Below are 24,571 nucleotides of genomic sequence, written 5' to 3' on the forward strand. Positions count from 1 at the left end.
TGTCGATATAGCTATAATATTAAAAAAGTTATAGCCCTGCAAAGAAGGTGAGCGACTCCATAGGCTTACAGCACTGGCAGAGAGTGGTATAAGATGGGCAAACTGCGTGGCAGACAATACCTCTATGTGAAATATTTTTTTTACCACTTCAGAAGCATTTATATAGAAATAGTTAGATAAATGAATATACCGTGATAAATACCGTTACCGTTTATATCACAGCTTCAAATTATACCGTGATATAAATTTTAGACCATACATCCAGCCCTATAGTAGTGTTTTATTCATTCATTTTTATTCCACAAAATTGTGTTCATTTGAATCTACACAGTACCTCACTTCAAATAATCCAAACCTTAGTTAGTGCACCTTTTTCAAAGGAAGAGTTCTGTAATGTAAATATTAACAACAGAATGAATTATACTCCTCTCTCTATTTTGAGTATGATGTTACCATCTGTCACACCACCACTGAGATGATCCACCGTTCCCAGAAACGGAGAGAAGGATTCATCTGTGATTTAAGATGTGTCATCATGATTCCTTCCCCCCCAGTTGGAATGAGTTTGTTCCAGAGCGTGTGGTTACATGTGATTCACCTGAGAAATCCCTGGAAGTTTGTAGGAAACCAACGCAGTCTCTTTAGGTCACTATGCTCTCTCTCTTTCTCTCTTTCTCTCTTTCTCTCTCTCACTCTCACTCTCACTCTCACTCTCACTCTCACTCTCTCACTCTCTCTCTCTCTCTCTCTCTCTCTCTCTCGATATATTTTGAACTTGTGTTGAAAATACAGCGATTTCCACAACCGTGAATGAAGACAAACTGTTCCGAGGTCAGCATCTGTGATGACTCTGCTTGTTTTTTAACGTGGTTATAGACGATGACATGCAGATTTAAAGGGCAAGTTCAACATTTTGGACCCATAGCCCTATTTCTTACTTACAAATTATGTTGTTGATTGGAGTCTTTTCTCAACACACAACCCATGGTGTTCTTCATAGTTAGCCACAAAACGAATGCAAGGTCAACGGGGCCAACCTCCAGTCTACACAGGCTCTGAAATACACCTGAAACCTACACCCCAAAGTAGGTTTCAGTGTATATTCTAGGGCCTATACTGACTGGATTGACTTAGCATTAGTTTTGTGGCTAACTAGCTGGAGCTGTGGGTATACTATCCAGTATGAAGAACAGCATGGATTGTGCTGAGAAAGGATTCTTAACAATCAACAACATCATCGAGAAATAGGGCTTGGGGTCCAAACTTCTGAACGTACCCTAATAAGATCAGTGCTTATAGGGAACGTTTTCCTTAGCAGTACAGCAGAAGACTGCTACAGTCTTGGTTAACGTTGCTACTGCTGTTTCTGTTGCACATGACCAAACCTGTTCTGGGATCAGTTGTTGGGATGATGTCAGTGGTGGTTTAAGCACAGCTGTTGTTGATATAACCTGATCTGAGGTCTGTGTTTATGGTGGGCCCCTCTCTCTCTTTCTGAGCGGGGGAACCAAAGTTAAATAAATACTCGCTCCGTCTCGTCCGCATTAAGAGCCTTGAGCGCATGGCTTTGACGTGTGGCCCAGCCAGCTTTTGACAGGCGCACACACAGACACACACATGTGCGCACAGGCTCTTGCCTTCTAGAGTTTGCAATTCTCTCTCTCTCTCTCTCTCTCTCTCTCTCTCTCTCTCTCTCTCTCTCTCTCTCTCTCTCTCTCTCTCTCTCTCTCTCTCTCTCTCTCTCTCACTCACTCACTCACTCACTCACTCACTCACTCACTCACTCACTCACTCACTCACTCACTCACTCACTCACTCACTCACTCACTCACTCACTCACTCACTCACTCACTCACTCACTCACTCACTCACTCACTCACTCACTCACTCACTCACTCACTCACTCACTCACTCACTCACTCACTCACTCACTCACTCACTCACTCACTCACTCACTCACTCACTCACTCACTCACTCACTCACTCACTCACTCACTCACTCACTCACTCACTCACTCACTCACTCACTCACTCACTCACTCACTCACTCACTCACTCACTCACTCACTCACTCACTCTCACACACACACATTACTTTTGTCCATCTGGGCTGTGGACCCTCATGTATACAAGCCTCTTCAACATTAAGCTCTATTGATACGTCCTGCCTGGACACTTTCATCTGCTGCGTATGATAATAATATCATCTCTGAAGGGGAAGATGTAAATCATTGACATTTTATTCCTTTTGTTTGGTTTGTTTGGCCATATCCATCGATCATCCTGTGTTTTTTTGGCTCAAACGTTCCTGCGGTTTTCTTCGCTGAAATCAACCTCGGGACTAGCGAGGAGCAGAATGTTGTACTGTAGGAGTCTTGTGTGTGTAGGCCAGGGCTCAGGAGGTAGAGCAGTCGTCTGGAAATCCGGAGGTTCCCGGTTCGATTCCCGGGCAGCGTGTCGATGTTTCCTTGAGCAAGACACTTAACCCCTAATTGCTCCCGATGAGCAGGTTGGCACCTTGCATGGTTGCCTCCGCCGTCGGTGTGTGAGTGAATGGGTAAAATGTGAGTAAAAAATTGTAAAGCGCTTTGGATAAAAGCGCTATACAAAAAAGCAGCCATTTACCATTTAAGATTGTCTTCTCAACATCTTAATTCTAAATTTCTTCTTTGTTACTGTCTGTCCCCCTCAAAGGGATGTTTAAATTCATTGTTTGTGTGTGAGTATAGAGAGAGAGAGAGAGAGAGAGAGAGAGAGAGGCTCCAGAACAGGTACAGTGACATGCCTTCCCCCTGGCGCCACCTCTGAGAGCTCAGACCTAAGTGAACTTTCACCTTTCACCTCCCAGTTGTCACAGCGACACCGGTCGCTTGCTACTCATATTGATAGAGTCTAGTCCACTCACCCTTTGTAATGGAAAAAGGTTTGACAGACTTACAGGAAATCTCTTTGTGTTTATTTTTAGTTCATAACACGACTTTAACACCACTAATCTGTAAGCCCAGAGGAGGCTTAGAGATGATGTGATAAACATGAAGTTGATTTGAGAGGCACAGCATCTTGCTGTCGATGAGTGATGAGGATGTTTTTGTAATGGTATGTGCAGGGTGTGATTTGTGGGGGGGGGGGGTATATATTATGTAGGCCATAAAAACCATATGCATGCAGTTATATCCAATTCGTACATCTCATATGATGCAACAGGAAGTTGCTTTCTGTTTAGTTTGTTTTCATTTTTCTAAATCTAGGGATTTGCCCTCATGTACTTGCAAAGAGATTAAATTAATGTGTTCTCGACAGGCTGTTTTACTCTCAAACGGATGCTTCTCACAATATAATGCAATGGTTTGCCTCTCCCTTTTCATCTTGTAGGGTTGTGACCAAACGCAGGACAGCATGCACGTTTTTACCGGACAATAAAGTAATAATACAATATGTAAGAAAAGGTTTACATAATGTATAAAGCATTTGATCTAAATATAAGCGTTTAGATTAATTAACTAATACATTTTTTTATTTTATTTAAGTAGGTCAAATAGGCCATATTTCTTATATGTGGATTGATGGTATAGTGAAAAACCATACCTTTGCATGGATCCATGACAGTATAACTTCATGTTCTGTATACCTCCCAGCCCTATGCAGAACAAAACAGAAATTGTGGGCTGATAGAAATGATGTGTTCGTATTTGTGACTGGACAGTGGACACTTACCGTTCCCAAAACACAAATCTGAAACGTTTTCATGACACGGAGAGTGCAGTGCGCCATATAGGCTTTATAGATTTTTTGAGTAATTGATATTCCTTGCTAGACCACGCTTGGAGCCTTCTGACAAAGAGGATATTTATAAAACTCTTTGTCGGATGAGAAATTAACTTTGACTTGAATCTCACTCTTCACGAGATCCACGCTGCATCCAATTCTCTGGCCTGTTCAGGCACCGGTCAGAGAACATCTTCAGCTGCAGAGGCCAGCGAAACTGAAAGTGCTGCACTGAAGTTACTGAAAAATGCAGCCACACAGTTCACAGTAGCTTCTTGGAGAGAGGAGGCACTAGCAAGCAGGGAGACGCTGCTGTGTAGGATGCTGCCGAATTTGACAAATGCATGTATAATTTGTAGGGGTGTAAATATTTTACCCCACTTCGATTCGATTACGATTCTTCAGGCAACGATTCAATGCATCATGAAATCTCTTCATTTGACCACGATTCGATTTTCTATCGGTTAATTCGCCAAATAATGTTGAATACACAAATGTGCCTGGGGGAACTGATTCACTCAGCATGAATGGACTATAAGTCAATAATAGGGGTGTAAATATTTGACCCCACTTCGATACGATTCAATATTCATTTCACCACGATTCGATGTGATTCGACCTTAGGATTGATGCATTGCGATACCCCTAATAATTTTTATTTAATTCAATGCTAGAATGAACCAGAAGGGGGATAAATCATATCCCCACTGGTGATAAACATGAATGACCAGAGGTAGGAACGTCAAAAGCAGAGGTAGGTAAACCCCCTCCATGATCCCCCCTGACAAATCTTGTGTGTGTGTGTGCACATGTGTGTGTGTTGTAAACTGGGGTGTTGCTTTGCAGGTGTTTGACCAGATTGACCCTGTTTGTGTGTCTGTGTTGTCGCATGGCATTTCCAGGCCAGCTGGCTTGCTCTTAAGTTCTAGGACAGGATTTCCTCTCTTGCTCTCTACTGGTCCTCACACTGGTATTAGCTTAGATCAGGGGTTCGCTTTCTCAACCTGTTTTGGCAGGTGATGACTCCATATTGAGGTCAGAGAATTCCCATGGACCACCCCAGTATTCCACATGGATTCCCCATGAGCTGCTTATACCAAGGGGTCTCTTCTTCCTGGGGTCAGACATAAAACATGAAACATCAACCCACAGAATCCAGGATCATATAATACATCTGGCCCAAAAAACCGAGACCCCCCCCCATAGCCACCCAGCACCCAAAAGAAAACTGACAATACTGTAATAATAATATATATGCTAATTATATACTCATGATAAATAGAGCTAGTGTCAGTCTCTTCACCCTCTCAGCCACATAACTGCCTGTGTCACTGGACCTGTTCTTAGGCTCCTCTCTCTCTCTCTCTCTCTCTCTCTCTACACTCACACACAAACAATGAATTTAAACATCCCTTCAAGGGGGACAGACGGTAACGAAAAGAAGAATTTTAGAATTAAGATGTTGAGAAGACAATCTTTTTTTTATCCACTTTTTCTCCTTATTTTTTCAATTTTTTTCCCATCCCAATTTCGTGTTTACAATTCTCCACTCCCCTGTCTTGAACGTTGCTCGACTATGCCCCCCACTGGTCGGTTGTAGGTAGGATAGAAGCCTTGCATCACGTGTCCCCTCCGGTACACGAGGACGCAGCCTGTCACATCTTTTCACCTGCCAGCGCGGACTCTCATTGGCGAGGTGTAACGCATGGGAGGCTCACGCTACCCCCGCCACTTCCTGTCTCTGCTGTGCAGGCGTCCCCCAACCGACCTGTAGGAGTCGCTGTCCACAACGTCCAAACTACCACCCATCGACTTCCACCCGCTGGCTCTGCCAATTGAGCCAGTATGACGGCCGGCCCAAGCTGGAGGCAATGCTGACACCCGGATTCGATACCGGAGTCTCTTGCATTGGTGACGAGTGCAATCTCCGCTGTGCCGCCCATGAGAAGACAATCTTACACACTGACTCCTAGAGTACAATTTGAGTTGAGACAAAAATAATATAAAAATAAAACGCATTCAAATTTATGTGTTCACACTGGTTCTCTGATTGCTTTTTCAAATTTTCTCCCATCCCCCAATTTTGTCATTATGCCAAATCTCTCCTGGTCATTGCAACAGCGACTCATGATTACGTCAACTCGACTGGGACATGCTCCGGTCGAGCTCCAGTGACATCAGTGAATATGGGGATGTGGTGGTCAGCTTTATAGCAACGTTAGCTGACACTATTGTCCCCACGAAGAAGGTGAAGGTTTTTCCAAACCAGAAACCGTGGGTTGACAACTCCATCCGAGCAGCTCGTACCGCTGCTTACAACTCGGGCCGAGCATCGGGAAATATGGACGAGTAGGGGTGTAACGGTACACAGAAGCCACGGTTCGGTACGTACCTCGGTATTGGGGTCACGGTTCGGTACGAGTTCGGTACAACAGAAAAAAAATATTTATAATAATTATTATATACCGGTACATTTTTTTTTTAATTTTTTTTTTTTAATTTATATATTATATTTATGATAATTATTATAATTATTAAATAGAATAATCTTCTATAGGCTTGCCGTGGTAGTCAGTGATACTGGTGTCATTCTGTGTTCAGGCATCCACTTGCCTACAGCCCCTTTAACAATTTATCCTTGCTAAGTTTCACTTTCACTTCTAGAGAGAATTTAACTTCACGACGAGACTGAATACTAGATAACAGATGACATATTACAACAATGGCAGAGGATTATTTGGATTTAAACACAGTGGAGCTCAGATGATCTGTCCGGAAAAGTATGTTTATCTTTTTTTATTTGATTGTGTCTGTGAGTCCGGCGGGGGAGAATGTTGATGTATTTGTTGGCGCGTGTGTGTCGGCGACACACCATTGGTTTCATTTGGTTAACGTTATTGGGCGAACAAGAAAACGAAAGAAAACTGTAATGACCCTGCAGCTGTTCTAATGTAAATGTGCCTTTCTCCGTGCACTTTCGCTTGCTCTGAACTGAAGTCGGACTGGGTGTGCCGCGCGCTGTTCTCGCACGGACCTCGCGAGTGCCTGCATGTGGGACTCGTGTGTGTGCGCTGTGGGGCGTATTCGCCGTATGGCTGCGCGTACCGCACCGTGACGGCCGTACCGTAAATTCGCGGGACGAATACATGTACCGTTACACCCCTATGGACGAGTATAAGGCAACAGCTTATAGGCTACGCAAAGAAGTGCGGGCTGCTAAACGGCGATATGCGAATAAGATGGAGACACAGATGGCCCAGAATGACACAAGAGGTTTATGGCGGGGAGTACGAACGATAACTGATTATAAAGTCAGCCCTCCCTCAATAGTGAGTGCCGATGCCTCTCTTGCAGATGAACTCAACTCCTTTTATGCCAGGTTTGGAGCGAGCAGTGGCGATGTTAGCTCACCGGCTGGCGGCGTCACTGACGCGCCGGCTGCCGTGGCGGGGGGGGTTCATCCGCGGGGGTGACATACTCTCATTGATGGAACACAGCGTGAGATGAGCGTTTATGGGTGTGAATACTAGGAAAGCTGCAGGCCCAGATGGGATAACAGGATGAATATAGAGCCATATGGAATCCGCGATCACGGAATCGCGGACGGAATCGCGGAATTGAGCAATAAAAATGGAATCAACCATAAAAAAAAAAAAAAAAAAAATTTGTATACTTTTTATTTCTTTTATGTTGTGGGACTTGTACAGCACTTTGTTCAACTTTGTCAGTGCTGTAAAGTTTAAACCTTTTTAAATCTTAGACAAACAAAACACTTTGCTTTCATGAAATATTGTAAGCCGTCATTTGAGGCTTTATAAAAGCAGCACAATGAAGACAAATCTGTCAGTGCCGAGTCCGTCCTCATCTTAAATAACAAACAGCATTGCTTGTTGTAATTAACAAAGAGAGGCAGAGTTGATTTTGCAAAAATATATATATATAATAAAAAAAAAATTAATAATCGAATTTTATTTTCATATTCGAATCCCATGCCCATCGAACGAAGCTTCGAAGCTTCGAAGTATTTAAGACAGCCCTATTAAATGGACTGTTATATCTTATTAAATTGTGGACATTTATTCATTCCCACTTATTAGACACTATTTCTGATGGTAAAATGAGCGTACAAGGCAAAATACAGAATTCTGAAATATTAAAACGGAAAAAACGGAATTTGGAAAAGAATAAAATGGAATTTGGAAAAAAATAAAACGGATTTCATATGGCTCTAGATGAATACTCAAGTCCTGTGCAAATCAGCTGGCCCATCTGATCAACTATATTGAATCTATCCCTGGCCAAGTCCATGGTCCCTGCCTGCTTCAAGGTGTCCACTATAATCCCTGTACCAAAAAACTCCGCCCCAGCAGGCCTAAATGACTACAGACCGGTGGCACTCACCTCTGTGATCATGAAATGCTTTGAGAGGCTGGTCAAGGACCACATCTGTGCCTCCCTCCCTAGTAACATGGACCCATTGCAGTTTGCATACAGGACAAACGGGTCCACTGACGAGCGACGACGCGGTCTCCCAAGTACTACACAACACCCTATCTCACCTTGACAGTCAGAAGGGGGGCTATGTGAGATTGCTGTTCATTGACTATAGTTCAGCTTTCAACACCATAGTCCCCACCAGACTGGTTAACAAGTTGATCGATCTGGGTCTGAGCTCCGCCATGAGCGCCTGGATCCTGGGCCCTCATTTATCAACGTGGCGTACGCACAGATATGTTCTTAACCCGTGCGTACGACCATTTCTAAGCAAAGTGTGGGATTTATCAATTTGAACTTGAACTTGACTTTGTGCTTATGTCTACGCACAGCTCTGAGCATGCTTAGCTGACGCCCAGTGGTAGAATATCGTTACTACGGCATATGCGCTCCTCAGTTCATGCATTAGTTTCAACGCGGAAATAAGCTTTCGTGCATTACTCTGAGTCCTGACACTGGCGCGTGTTCTGTATGAACCGTAATTCATTATAGTTCATTGTGAAATAGCGACAGTAGTGTAATTATAATGGGCTCATGCGCGAACAAGAGGTTGGCTTGCTTGTTTGGCAGGGGGGGCAGACGCAGAACACCTAGTGTAACTGCCGCCGTGTCATAGTGTAATTCAAGTTAAGCTTCAGTATGATGTCATATAGTAGAACCGGTTAGAACAGGCTAGAACCTTCCAGAACTGCGCTCCACAGTGTATAAATAGAGAGAACTTACAAGGGTTCTCTCTCTCTCTCACTTCTCAACCACCATCAACCACCTAGCCCCTTTCGTGACTGTGATGCACCGAGTGAATCCACAGTCACTTGCTCCTCAATAGAAAACCAACCTAGATTTACCCTGAATGACTGGTTCTGACCGAACCGTTCGTTATACAAGAATCACAGAGACGTTTCAAAGGTACTCACAGTTGCAGGAGGGTTTCGGACAGAGATACGGGATGGTTTGAAAGCTCGGCGTTGCTAATAAACATTTTAAATATTTTTTATAAACTGGTCAACACTGCATTATTTCCGGCGTTGTGTGCATGATGCGCATGCGCTGTGATCACACCAGGCAGCCAACGCCGGAAATAATGCCGTGTTGACCAGTTTATAAAAAATATTTAAAATGTTTATTAGCAACGCCGAGCTTTCAAACCATCCCGTATCTCTGTCCGAAACCCTTGTGCAAATGTGAGCACCTTTGACATTTCTCTGTGATTCTTGTATAACGAACGGTTCGGTTAGAACCAGTCCTTCAGGGTAAATCTAGGTTGGTTTCCTATTGAGGAGCAAGTGACTGTGGATTCACTCGGTGCATCACAGTCACGAAAGGGGTTACAGAACAACCACCTCCACCAAACGCGATTAAATATTGTTTCAAATAAAAAGCGACATACTATTATTTTGTGTCATGTTTCCAAATAAGATTGGCCACAACGAAATGCTTTCTACTTCAATCGGTTGGTTAGAATAGATTACCTCGCTCCGTTGAAACTTCACTGAGACTAACAGTAAAAGACAGTATTTTAATAATAATAATAACAATAATAATAATAGAGCTTCATTTTATATAGCGTCTTTCAAGAGACCCATGCAAGGTCGCTTTACATAGATAGGGGGGGGGGAAATAACAAAGTAATAAACATAGTGGACAGACTATGTAAATATGATGATGGGATTCAAGTTCATGTTTGTATTTATCACATAGGCAGGCTACACATGGCGCATACTTAGGCTACATCATACATGGCAGTGAGATTCATTGTTCTTGTATATGCTCTCGTATTATTGTTTATATAGGCTACCCAATACTGACATCAAAATAGATTGTATGCCTCTAGAAATCATATGCAGCAGGTAGAAAATTTACGGAAAATCCGTCGCGATTTGGAATACAATTGAGGAGAACTTTAATCCCTGGGTATTAATCGAACAAAACGGAAAAAGGCATATTCCAGCATGGGCTTTATTAGTTAATATGGTCTTTAAGAGATATCATATCCGACATCACGGTACGTGTACATGTCTGTCAGCCTGTCTCGTATTTCTCCATAACACGCAATTCCCTCGGGTCAGTCCATTATTTCACATCCCATGGGGGTGTTTCATGACCATATATGGATAATCGGGGCGGTTCTGGTATGCAAATACTTAAAACCATGCACAAGCTCAAGCTTAGGAGCAAGGTGATATTTATGAAGACAGGTGTGCGTAGGACCTGTGTACGCATGTGTGATAAATCCAGTTTTTTTTGTGCGTGCACACATTCTAAATTCTGTGCTTAAGAACGAAAATAGAATACTTTCCAAGAAAACTTGATAAATGAGGGCCCTGGACTTTCTGAGTGACGGGGCCCAGGTGGTCAGGGTGGGCGATCATACCTCCAGCACAATCACCCTGAGTATTGGGTATTCTGTAGTGGACACTGACAGGGTGAGCAGTTTCAAGTACCTGGGAGTTCACATCACAGAGGACCTGACATGGACAACACGCATAGATTCTGTGGTAAAAAAGGCAAAACAGCGCCTCTATCACCTGACACAGTTAAGGAAGTTCAGAGTATCGGGGAAGATACTCCACTCCTTCTATTCCGGAGCTGTAGAGAGCATTCTGACTGGAAACATCACTGCCTGGTTTGGAAACAGCACGGCACAGGACAGGAAGGCCCTCCAGAGAGTGGTGTGCTCAAAAGAGCGTATTACGGGTATTGCACTACCACCCCTGCAGAACTTATATTCCAGGAGGTGCAAATCCAGAGCCTGCAGAATAATGAAAGACCCCCACCACCCAGGGTTTCCGTTAGAAAAAATTGTTGCCGGCCTCAGTGTCCGGTAGATTTCAATCTACCGGTCAAATGAGAGAAATTCCGGTCAGTTTATTGAGCTTAAAAACAATTGATAGGCAAAAGAATGACAACAAAACAAAAGAATGACATCATCAAGGCATGTAGATTTATAATATTTTTACTTAAAACTAGGCTACTTTTGCGTATACAGTCATTATATTCCAAATAAAATAAGTCCCGAGACTCCGTGCTGCTGCCGACTTTAAATCAAATAGGTGTCTGTGGGCAGTCGCCCGACATTAATAAACAGCAGTCTGTTATAATCACATTTTTATGAGCTAACGAATTCCGTTATATTGGACATTTGTATTAATTATATCAAGCGAAGAACTGAGAAATTTGGCAGAGAGACGGCAACATTATCGTGGGTTTGCGTGACGACTCTCTCTCTCCACCTCCCAATTACTTATTTGTGAGAGTATGTCGATGCAGAGCAGCAGATTCAGCTGTTTTCTGGCTCTATCTGGGGACCGCTCAGCAGCGCCCCCCACCCAACAGCTGAATTGCCAATGGCTGAATTGGAGTACTGCACTGTGCCGCTGCAGCTCCGGCTCTGCAGCTGCACATGCACTCGCAAACCCAGCACTAAGCTCTCGCTGACAACGTCGTTGTCATTATTAGAAGCAACGATGAAACAAATGTAATGATTGTTTCGTTCATCGCATAGGCTATTTAATTTTAGCCTATTTTAATACAATTCAAATAATCAAATTGTGCTTAGAGGGAATTATTTTCACCGGACATTAAGACCGGAGAGATTAAATATGTCGGACTTCAACAGATTTTGCCGGTCAAATACCGGTAATTACCGGCTAACGGAAACGCTGCTACCACCCCAACAACAGCCTGTTCAAGCTGCTGCGGTCAGGCAAGCGCCTACGTACACACGCAATGAGAACAGAGAGACTACGGCTCAGCTTCTTCCCCCAGGCCATCAGAACACTGAACACTGAGCTCTCCACACACAAGTACACATGAGCACACACATACACACACACAACACACATGCTGCAATCGCTTTAAACAATCGCTTCAAACTAAATGTCACTTTAACCTCTTAACTCATTGACTGCCACGCTGTTTTCCCGTCTTTACTCCCTGGCGCCATTGTTATTGACCATTTTCACGATGTTTGCGGACCCATCGTATATTCTATATATTATAGTTATGGAGACAATAGTATGGCTCATTTGACAGGCACTATTTATTAGGGATGCACCGAATGGGAAATTCTTGGCCGAAACCGATACCGAAAATAGGAAACAGTTGGCCGAAAACCGAATGCCGAAAGGCCGATTTTTTTTTACCAATGTTGTTCAGCTACCTGATTATGGAAAAATATATGATTATGGCAAAACTTTACTTAAATAATCACTATTATGGGTCCATAAAACATTTATTCAGCACTTCTGAATGCATACAGTACATTAATTCCAAGTCAAGTGGCGGACATCTGTGCTCTACTGAGCGCACCTTTCTAGTCCGCAGATGAATGTGCTCTCTTGACTTTGGCACAGTAGATGCGCAATGTGTATTCTCGAGAATGATAATAATAATAATGCTCTTCAGATTATATTATCAACGACAGACAGCGTCATTGTGAGAAACACAATCCCCCCCCTCTTAAGTTAACCGCAACGGGCATATAGTAAATAAGGATATAAAGCATGTTAAAGACTCATTTATTGGATGCGTTGCGGGCTGAGTTTACATAGAAACAGCGCGACACATAGAAACAGCGCACATGTAATGACTGAAGCCACGTTTTGATGACATCATCACAACAACACGCGTTAGGTTACAGGTTGTTTCTGTTTCGGTGATATATATTTCGGTGATATAACCCACGATAATGTTGCCGTCTCTCTCTGCCAAATTTCTCAGTTCTTCGTTTGATATAATTAATACAAATGTCCAATATAACGGAATTCGTTAGCTCATAAAAATGTGATTATAACAGACTGCTGTTTATTAATGTCGGGCAGACTGCCCACCGACACCTCAAGTCGGCAGCAGCACGAAGTCTCGAGGGACTTATTTTATTTGGAATATATTAATGACTGTATATACGCAAAAGTAGCCTAGTTTTAAGTTAAAATATTATAAATGCCTTGAGGATGTCATTCTTTATATAGGCCTATCAATTGTTTTTAAGCTCAATAAACTCTGACTGGAATTGATCCCATTTGACACTTGACCCATTTGACACTCGGACCGACAAAAAAAAATTCTAACGGAAACCCTGGTCCGGATGGCAGAATTGAGTACTGTATCTACAAAACCTTCTGTTTAATCATCTTCCATTTATTCATTTGCTTAGATTTTAATATAATAATATAATTTGCTGTGTAATTAATTAATCTAATTAATGTGATAAACTGACGGCCCTAAATCCAGTCTCGTTTTCTAGATAGTGAGATATGATGTGTTATATGCATATGTACAAATCGTTTGGGTTGCTCGCCTCAAACCTATATTATTTCCAAATCAAAGCTATATACCAATACAGGGCTCTACGCTAACCTTTTTCCCAAGGAGCACATGTGCTCCTAAATGAAACAATTTAGGAGCACACAAAGAAATTTAGGAGCACCCAAAAATATTTAGGAGCACAGTGAAAATATTTCAAGTAACTAGAGTTTTTTTTTTTTTTATATAAATGTATATTTGTACTGTGCGTGTGTGTAAATTAGCTCTTGCTACAACCCTGCATGTTTACATTTTGTATTTTGTACTTGATGTTCATTAACATGTGCTGTCCCTATCAAATAAACTATCAAATCAAACTACTGCTACAAAAGTAACAGTCACTTAACTTTAGCTTTTGCCCCTTTTATGCATACAATGCCTATGTTTTGGCTGTGTTGCTCTTCTAGAAAAATAATCCTTTCAGGGTTGCCTATTGAAATAATGTACACCTCCAGTACAGAAACATTGTTTATGAGTTTGCGTGTCAGGTAGACCATTAATTGACAGTCGCGTCTGCCAATTATGTCACACCGCTTGCACTCCGACCGTCCGGCACTGCAGCTGGACCCTATTGCCCACCTCTGCTGTTGGGTTGATAACGCTAGCCAAGTTAGCTGTACACACATACACAGTGGGCCAGTTACTTTGGTGTAGGGGTGTAACAATGCATCGATCCTAAGGGGAAATTCAACTGCATCGATTTGAAAATGTTAGAATCGATTATCCCAATTTGAATGTGTACACAGTGTTATGTTCAGGGACCGAAACTAGAGAGCGCCACCCGCCATTTGCGCTCAGTTTTTACGTTTGGCGCCTCCCACTGAGAGGTCTGACCGCCGTGTGGCGGGCAATCAAATAGTCATGTGAAAACCGAAAATCATGATCCAATTCTTTAGCGGAGTTCTCACTCGCTGTCTCAGCACAGACATGCAGCGCACCGCCTGCTGCTGCTGCTGCTGCTGCTCCCCACCTGTTTCTGTATGCCTGCATGTAAACAGAGGCTATTGCCTCCGAGTCACCGTGACGTTAGTCTAGTCAGTGTGGGACCTTCGTGAGATAACGTTAGCTACCGTTACAAAATGACCCAGTCAACTATTCACTTAGTTTAATACATGAGGCATTGTGTAACGTTATCCAGCCGGCTAGCTACTGATAGCTCCAGACATCAACAAATCCTCCAGCAATAGTCCAGTGCATAATACCTCCGTTGGCTAGGTAGCTCCCTACGAAATGTCGCAGTAAACTAAATAGTTCACTGAGGCGTCGTCCCAACGCCATCCAGCAGTAGCTACAGATAGCTCCTGGCATCAATGTCCTACAACAACAACATGCGTATTCGAGTCCCTGGCTTACATCGCATGAGGGCTGCTGAATAGGGTCCAGGTGCAGCGCAGGAGAATCCTTTCATGCTGAATGTAGAGTTTAAGGCCAGGTGCAGCGCCGGACAATCCTTGCTGGAGCTGGAGGCCACTCGAGTATACACACAGTGGAGCTGTTTGCAGACAGCGAGGTGGCGATGTCTCGCAGATAACACAATCGCAAGTATGATTATATAATATATATATTTTATTAAAAAAAAATTTATATAAAATAATAATAAAAACAATTTTATCAAAAGAAAGTTGGCAGGTAAGAAATATGCTTGGCGGGTAGATTCTTCCCATCTACCCGCCACTGGCCGGTGAGTCAAAAAGTTAATTTCGCTCCCTGGTTATGTTGTTATCATGTCCGTTAGTCAACACAACGACATACGCTACTGCATCAACATTATGATTAACAAAGCAAGGCATTCGTTTAGTTGCATTAACGTTATATTACTATTGCTATCGCTAAATCTAGGTGTTCTAAAATCTATTGCTATTGGTAAGACTATAATAAGTTAGTGACTCGGAAAACGCTTGCATATCGCAATCAGAGCCCTGATCGCAATGGCCGACTTGCAGGAAGTAAACAAGCCAAATGAGAGCTTCCGATTGGTCATTTGCTTTATTTCCCATGAAACCAGTCACGTCACTCTACTGTGATTGGACCGTTGGCTTGAGTGCAATGTGGGACTTGTAGTTTTTTAACGATTCTCAGCGGAGAAATAAAAAGAACGACTGGGGCTGTAATCTGCACTCGCACGCCGTGCGAGTAATTGATTTTTCAGGTTCGCACACACATATTTGTAGGGGCATATGCGAGCAATATGGTCGCACTCTAGAGCCCTGCAATATAGATGTTTCTTCACAAAATCATCAAGGGGGGGGGGGGGGTCGTTTTACGAAGCTGTGATCGTTACCAAAAGCATGTTTTAGGTTCGGTAAAATACGACGCTGTGATCAATACAAAAGCATGTTTTAGGTTCGGTAAAATAGACCTAAAATATACCATACCTTTGTAAGAAGGTACTCCAAAATGAATAATCCCAGTAGTTCCATCGTGATCGTCATTACCGGTGTGCATTGGGCCTGGCTAGAATACGGAAAACAATAGGTTTCAGGCAAGCAAATCTGCGACAGATCGCTGTGTACTGCTTCACTTTGAGGGGGAGGGGATTCCTGCAGCCAGAGGCACTGAGAGACACCTTAGAGACCCAGTTCAAAAGGTAGGCGATACAATTGCAATTTTAACGTAGGCAGCGGTGCCAGGGAGACATTTAAAAAAAGAAAAAAGGATAAAAACCTGAAATCTCTGGTTTGGCGCTCAGTGGTTTGATTCGAAACACGAGAAATCTCTGGTTTGGCGCAGAAAGACTTAAGCCCGACTGGTCCGGTACCGGTCATAAATAAATCTGTCTAGACTAGGGATGTGCATCTCCATCACTGAGGCCGATGCGATGCGCATCTCGATACGGTGCCAACGATACGATACATTAACGATACATTTGAAGCACCGGGCGATGCAATGCGATACGATTCACCCCTGTTGAGATACGATACGATTCGATTTGATTCAACACGATGCAAAATAATGATAAAATTTTATGGCTAACAGTGGCTAACGTTAGCCAGCGGCTACTAACGTTAGCCAGTTGGTCAATTCATGTCTCCTCCTCGACTTCCACTGTTTGTTGATAACTGTGACGCGGCTCTCGCCTTCTGTAGTAGCGAAGCAAAGATAGTATCTGCTGTGTGCAGTGCACTGCTGACAGAAGTGGATGAGAGGAAATTATATGAATGAATCGGTTTTGACCGATGCAAAGACGCTAACAACAGATGCATCGCGAGTTCAACCTGAATTCTAGCCGATGCGCACTTATTCCACCGGTACACTCGCATCTTGAAAGTTTATGCCGGTGCACCGATGCGAATCGGTGAATCTTAACATCACTAGTCTAGACTGTATGACATAATGTTATTTTTTTTTTATATATTTTTTTATGTATCCAACAGTAAACATCCTAACCATGTCACAACAGCAGTCATAGTGTATATTTTCAGCAATACGTTTGTTTACCAATTAGGGGTGTAACGGTATGTGTATCCGTCCCGCGACTTCACGGTATGGATGTCACGGCTCGGTACGAATACGTCTCATACGACACTATAGGTGAAACTAGGGTTGCACATTTTTACAAATGTATGCTCAATATCTTTACTTTACTTTACACTGGCTTACTAACAGTCTTAACACAGAAGGTCATTCATTTAACGTTGCATCAAGCTTGGATTGCCACATTTGGATGATGAATAAAACGTTGAAGCTTGTAAAGGCATGAACAAGCCGACAGAACAAATGAACGCTCACTCTGCACTCTGCTGTTTCTCCCCTCCTCTCCTCCCCTTACCTACTGGTGTCACTGAAACAAAACCAACCATGAATGGTACATTATGTTTGTAACACAGCATATACAATAGGCTGACAATGTTCATAATTTTCTTGTTCGCCTAATAATGTTAACCAATGGAAAGACACGCACACGCACACGCACACACACACGCACACACACGCAAACCTCCGCCCTACTTTCCAGCTGATCCAAAAAAAACAAAGAAAATAAAACACGCAAACTTACTTTTGCTGATCTGGACTGGTCCTTTGAGCTCCTCTCCAGTCGAGCTGCTACAGTGTTTAAATCCAAAATATTGATAAATCCTCTCATTGTTGTGTAACATGGCATCTTGTCTCTAGTCTTTCTCTGCGTCACGTGAAGTAAAATCTACTCTAGAAGTGAAAGTGAAACTATACAACAGTGGGGGGTGGGGCCAGTAGGCAATTCATTTACTCAAGTGGATTCCTGAACACAGAATGACACCGTTATCACTGACTGCCTACCGCAGCAAGCCTAGGTGGAACTAAGTATAACTTAATAAAAAATTATTATATATAATAATAATTATTATTATTATTGTAAATATATAATAATCATAAATATTGTTTTCCTGTGTACCGAAATCGTACCGAACCGTGACCCCAAAACCGAGGTACTTACCGAACCATGGCTTCCGTGTACCGTTACATTTCACTGTATGAATGAATGTGACAAATAAACCTCTTGAACCATACCGGCTTCCCACCGTGAACACTACCAATTGTGTTCATAGTGATGGCCAAGCTGCAAGGTTCCGTTGCCGGGAACTGAACCCGGGTCCCCGCAGTACCTCTTCTAACTACCCAGCTGGACCAGGTATTAGACCTCTACACTACCCAGCTGCACCAGGTATTAGACCTCTACACTACCCAGCTGGACCAGCCTACAGGTGGCTGCACCAGTTATTAGACCTCTACACTACCCAGCTGGACCAGTTATTAGACCTCTACACATGCATTAAAGCGCTCCGTCTCCAGACGGATTTCCGTCAATTTGATTGGGGAGATCCGTCCATTTGATTCGCAGTCTGACGGAATTGGCTACCTGGTATAATATGATTTGTAGATGCATACAGATTGAAACAAAATTGAGCCAATCAGAGGCGCCAAATATGGAAAAGGGCTTTTTTCCCTATTGCGCCAAGCAGTCATCATCACTCAGCGACTCGAGAGACAGGATTACGCTGCTCACTCCGGAGGCTCGCTCCGCGGTTGCAGCTGCAGGCTATTGGGCGAGTGACAATTGCGAGGTCTGAGAAGTTTGTCCGCCACATGGCAGGGTAACAAAATAGTCATGTAAAATAATTAAAAACTGCGGTGTGTTTTGGTTTTACGAGTTGCCTTTTTTGCAGCCTCATGCGTCAACTGCTTGTTTACCAACGTCACAGCCACCACGCTGCTTGCACTCGGCTCGCTGCTATATACCGATTAGCTAACGTTAGCTTAATAGCGTCGGTTAAATGGAAGGAGTAAGCCGGCCACTAAAAAGAGAACCCACCGCGGGTTTCTCAGATGAAAAGGATCAGCAGGACCACCTAACAAAAAGTTTCGAGAGGAGAGGACGTTTGAAGAGACTGGCTAGGCAGCGCTACTGGGGGCTGTAGTGGTGAGTTAACTTGTTCCGTGTGCCGCAACGATGTCAAAAAGAAAAACGGAACAACACGTTTGTCATTGTCGTGTTACTTCACAGTACAATATGTGAGTCCCCTGCTGTGGTTGTGAGTATACGTTTATTAGCTTAACTCCGTAGCAACATCACACAGGTGTATCTGTAGACAGTCTCCTCCCCACCGTATATATTCTCTCCCCACCGTATGTATCTTTTTTCTACCACCACCCCCTCCTAATGTACAGTCTCCTCCCCATCATATGCATATAATCTCTTTTAGGATCTATGGGTAACAGTACTGTATATTTCTCTCCCACCCACCCCCTCCTAATGTACAGTCTCCTCCCCATATGTATATAATCTCTGTTAGGATCTATGGGTAACGGTACTGTATATTTTCTCCCACCCACCCACCCCCTCCTAATGTACAGTCTCCTCCCCATCATATGTATAATCTCTGTCAGGATCTATGGGTAACATTACTGTATATTTGCATATCGTATATGTCACAAATGTAACAGTACTATATACCTGTAGTATGTCCCTATGCCATAAATGTCATGATGTCAATGTCATGCATGTCATAAATGTCACTATGAATTGAAAATGGGGGACCCTGATGATGTAAACAAGACAAACGTCTTTCTCTGGTCTGCATCCCCTTAACAATTGTGTGTATTGAGCCATACTGTATTGTACCCATTCTGCAATCGATTAAATATTGATTGATTGTTATAACAGATTGCAGAATGGGTACAATACAGTACAGCTCAATACACACAATTGTCAAGGGGTTGCAGACCAGAGAAAGACTTTCCTCTTGTTTACATCAGGGTCCCCCATTTTCAATTCATCATAACATATATGACATACACATGACATACAGATAGATAATACTGCTACATCTATACATTTATGACGTACCAGATTTACAAATACAGTATTGTTTGTGATACAATAAGAGTCTAAAAAAGAGAGCATATACATTTGACGAAGAAACTGTACATTGGAGGAGGTTGGGTGGAGGGGGGGGGACTGTACATTGGAGGTGGTTGGGGAGGGAAGGGTTGGGTGGGGGGGTAACTGTACATTGGATTATCGACGAAACCGAAACAAGTAGGCTCCCTTAAAACGCCAACGCTATTAAATTTTTTGCTTTAATCCCTGCCTCTACACTACCCAGCTGGACCAGGTATTAGACCTTTACACTACCCAGCTGGACCAGTTATTAGACCTCTACACTACCCAGCTGCACCAGTTATTAGACCTCTACACTACCCAGCTGCACCAGGTATTAGACCTCTACACTACCCAGCTGCACCAGTTATTAGACCTCTACACTACCCAGCTGGACCAGGTATTAGACCTCTACACTACCCAGCTGGACCAGTTATTAGACCTCTACACTACCCAGCCGTGTCACAGACCCAAAATAAGTCTGGTTAACTCGCCATCGCTTGAGCGCCAAACTCGAGAAAAGTCGGGTTTTAATCGTTATTTATTTTATACGCTATATCCATTCATAATTCAACCATCCAGCCTGATGTTATCATTGGGAATGCCTCTGAGATCGCAAATGGCCAATACCACCGCCTAACGCCTTGCGGCCGCTATTGCACTCCATTTGAAACTATGTGGTTTGTTTTCTCTGCCGAGCTGCGGCGTGGGGGCGGGGTCTAAACACTCCGGCAAAACAAGCGCTTATAGGGATGGCATCGATGAGGGTCCCCGCCCGCCCGTTCATGTGCAATGCTGGATAACGTTGGACACACGATTGCGATCAGTATTTGGAATGGCGATCAGATAATTGGATTATTCTTTTTGCAGTACATCATAGACGAGGTAAGGACTATGTTATCAATCTTGCGTTCATCCGATAATTTCCCCCCGCGATCGCAGCGTGTGTCTGTAATGTACTGTGTAATGTATGCCGTTGGTGGTGATCGAACCATAGAAACCCCCCACCCTTTCGTGCATGCATGATGAAACATAATACCGATAATCTAGCGTTGATTTCAGATTGATTCAATAATCAGGCGAGAAATGGCACGATTTATAATGAAATGCAGTAAAGCGCTGTTTGGCGGAGTTTCCTGGGATTACACAGGATCACTCTAAAACTATACTCATATTCACCACAGTATAAAACGGCAATGTATGGATGAAAAAATTATCTGTTTTTTGCATGTTGACCAGAAGAAACGTACTGACAATCGACGTTGTTATTAGATCCATAGCTATAATATTTAATATATTAAACACCGGAATTTATCCCCATTGAACAGAGCACTGGCACACAACGGCCCAACGCCCATAGCGACCTCTGGCACTGAACCTGTTAATAGTCTCTGGTAGCCTTTCACGTTGTGAAATCATGCAAGATTTCCTCTGGCTTGCGAGGCAAACTCTGGCTCAAGGAGGGAATACTTCAGCCCTACACACACACACACATACACACAGACCCTGCTGATGTTGGAATGAGCATTTTGAGTGTGATGACCTCTATGACCCTGTGACCCCTGACCTCTGGTGTGCTTGGAGGCCCATTCCCCTCACATCAGGGTCATCTCTTCTGCTCGGAGCAACAGCGTTTTGTACCTCACGTGCCTCACCTCCGTAATGCAGTCAAACGCAGGATGATGTTTGCCGGACCTGGAGGGCAGACGTACAATAGTGCATACCGCTAACTGACCGGCATGCGTGTTGTGGCTGGGTCCGGCTTAAAGCTGCACCAGGTGGTTTGAGAAGAAAAGATTACCTCTACAAGAACTAGTTAGAAGTGCTTGAATATTGTTCATATTCTCAACATAAATCCAAAGAATCATTCTTTGAAACAAAGTGAACCAACATTGCCCTTAGAGGTTGCTTCTTTGTATGGTAAAGGTGGTGGCCTAGATATATATGCTTATATTTAACACCTATCTGGATTATTCGCTTATATTTGATTTAAAAAAATTGTTTATGTACGTGTGTGTCTGTCTGTGTGTTTTGGATGAGGCAATTTTTGCTTTACCTAGAAACACAAGGGAATCACATGGGAACCACATCATATGCAGGGGCGGATTTAGGATTGTAGGAGATCCGGGGCTTAGCCCAGATAGGTGCCCTTTTTTTATTTTTTTTTATTTTTTTTATTTTTTATTTTTTTAATTTAATGAACCTGTACGTGCAATTTCCTGCAATATAGAGCCTTCAATCTTGACCAATAAAGCTGCTCTTTTCACTATAAAACTCAGTTAACCATAACGTAGTTATGGTTAGATTTATATATTGGGGGGGGATATATCATATTTTTCATATAATCAAAAAGTGGTGGACTTTGCTCCCCCAAGTTCAATAGTGGGAGAGCAGAGATGCTCCGAATGCTCTTATGGCCAGGCGTCTATGATTCACTGATACAAAGTAAAATAGTGCAGTGCAATAAAATAGTTAATAAAATAGAATAAAATAATGCAATAGTGCATTGCAATAAAATAGTTATCATCGTATTTTTTAGGGAGGCCGGTAAGGAGTGCATTACAGTAGTCGAGTTGGCTTGAGATAAAGGCATGGATCTGGTTTTCAGCGTCCTTTTGATTTATAAATGGCCGTACTTTAGCTATGTTTCTAAGGTGGAAGAATTACGTTTTTGTCAACTTGTTGATTGTGATTTAAGGGCGCGTTCACACCTACCCTGTTTGGTCCACTTTAAGTGGACCATGGTCCCTTTAGATCGATAGTCCGTTTGGTTTGTACAGGTATGAACGCAAACCGAACTATAATGAGGACCAAACAACCGAACCATGGTCCTCTTGAAAAGTTGGGACCCGGTTCATTTCAAAGTGGACCATGGTTCGTTTGCTGTTGGTGTGAACGCAAAACTAACTTTATATAGTATCTAATCTAGAGCAAATGAGTGACAGGTGCCTAGTGGCGGCGGTCGCGCGACCCAACTTGACAGCGCCGTCGCCAAGTGACAGCTTGCGCGCGACCCAACTCAAATGAATGACAGCTTGCGCGCGGACTGTCTCTCTCTTCCTCTCTCTCTCTCTCTCTGTCTCTCTAGACTGGCGCCGTGCGCGGACAGTCTCTCTCTCTCTCTGCCTCTCTCTCTCTCTGCCTCTCTCTCTCTCTTCCTCTCTCTGTCTCTCTAGACTGGCGCCGCGCGCGGACAGTCTCTCTCTCTCTCTCTCTCTCTCTGCCTCTCTCTCTCTCTTCCTCTCTCTGTCTCTCTGTCTCTCTCTCTCTCTCTCTCTCTCTCTCTCTATCTCTCTATATCTCTACTCTCTAGTCGACTTGCGCCACCCTCGTAATGACAGTATCTCTCTGCTTTATCACAAGAGACGCTGTTGGCAACTGTTTACGTTTGTGAGTGCTGCTAGTCCAATAGATGAACGGCTTGGCGACAGCATGTCCTTTGTTTATTAATTAGATCCGCACCAAACAGGGTAGTGTGAACGCAGACCAAAATCGAACAATGTATCATTTTCACATTTGGTCCACCAGCAGAAAGTCCGGACTATCCCCGGACTTTCAGGTGTGAACACACCCTAAAGCTTAGGTCTGAGTCTACCATAACACCAAGACTTAACTCACTCAAATACAGTTAGCAGCTGGATAGACCACAGATGGAAATTAGCCTCTGCTAAATCTGGTGCAAACATATTTTCATGTAACAATGATGAATTGTAATTTTTTTTTTTTTTTTTTTTTATAAATAGATTCGGGGCTTTTCAGAATACATTCGGGGCTTGAGCCCAAGTAGCCACCCCCTAGCCCCGCCCCTGATCATATGGTCCACTCCATGGATTAAAATGGCGGGGTTCTTATTCCACATGATCTTTGAGCCCACGGACATTCTCCATCACATGCTCTGTCATGAAGCATGGAGGTGATTGGTGAGGTAAACCAGCTGTCACTGCCTCTGGTCAAAGTCACACACACACGGCTGGGTATCTTGTTCTTGTCGTTGCTGTGTTGAAACGTTTGATTGAACGTATTAACCAGTGTTAAAACAATGACTTGGTTGATTGTCTAATATACACCTGTCTGTCTGTCTGTCTGCCTGCCTGCCTGCCTGCCTGCCTGCCTGCCTGCCTGCCTGCCTGCCTCTCTTTTTTGTGTCTCTACTGACTGTTTTTAGTTGACATGTTTTAATAAAGATCTCTCTCTCTCTCTCTCTCTCTCTCTCTCTCTCTCTCTCTCTCTCTCTCTCTCTCTCTCTCTCTCTAGGTGGAGGAGGTAAGAGGAATGGTCGCAGTAAGAAATGGAAGGAGATGTTGAAACTCCCCCACATCAGCCTGTGTGAGGAGTTACGTCGCACTATCGGTAAGTGAGCGAGAGAGGTTTTGTGTGTGTGGGGCGGGCCTGACTCTGGGAGGAAGTTCAGATTGGACTTCCTTCCTGTTTCTACCCACAGCTACAGGGAGGGGACAGGAAAGTGTGTGTATGTGCATGCATGCATATGCCCCTGTGTGTATTTGTGTGCGTGTGTGTCACTGGCATTCAAAATGTCTGTCTTTGTCTAAAGTGAACGTGCTGCGTGTGTGTGTGTGTGTGTGCTTGTATCGGTTCACTTTCATGCCAAACAAATCTTGACTACCTTTCATCCAATCCATCTATATACCT

The 24,571-nt window shown here is 43.3% G+C and overlaps 1 protein-coding gene across 2 annotated transcripts in view; it reads left to right on the forward strand.

Annotated features, from left to right (window-relative positions):
• grk4 (G protein-coupled receptor kinase 4) overlaps positions 1-24,571 on the forward strand; it is a 158,337-nt gene that overhangs the window by 26,491 nt on the left and 107,275 nt on the right. For both annotated transcript variants that reach the window (XM_084318031.1, XM_084318030.1), the window contains exon 2: positions 24,176-24,271. In XM_084318031.1, the coding sequence (XP_084174157.1) occupies positions 24,176-24,271 (96 nt within the window). The remainder of the gene's footprint in view (positions 1-24,175; positions 24,272-24,571) is intronic.

Source organism: Notolepis coatsorum, assembly GCF_963971535.1.
Source record: "Notolepis coatsorum genome assembly, chromosome: 7".
Lineage (NCBI taxonomy): Eukaryota > Metazoa > Chordata > Actinopteri > Aulopiformes > Paralepididae > Notolepis > Notolepis coatsorum.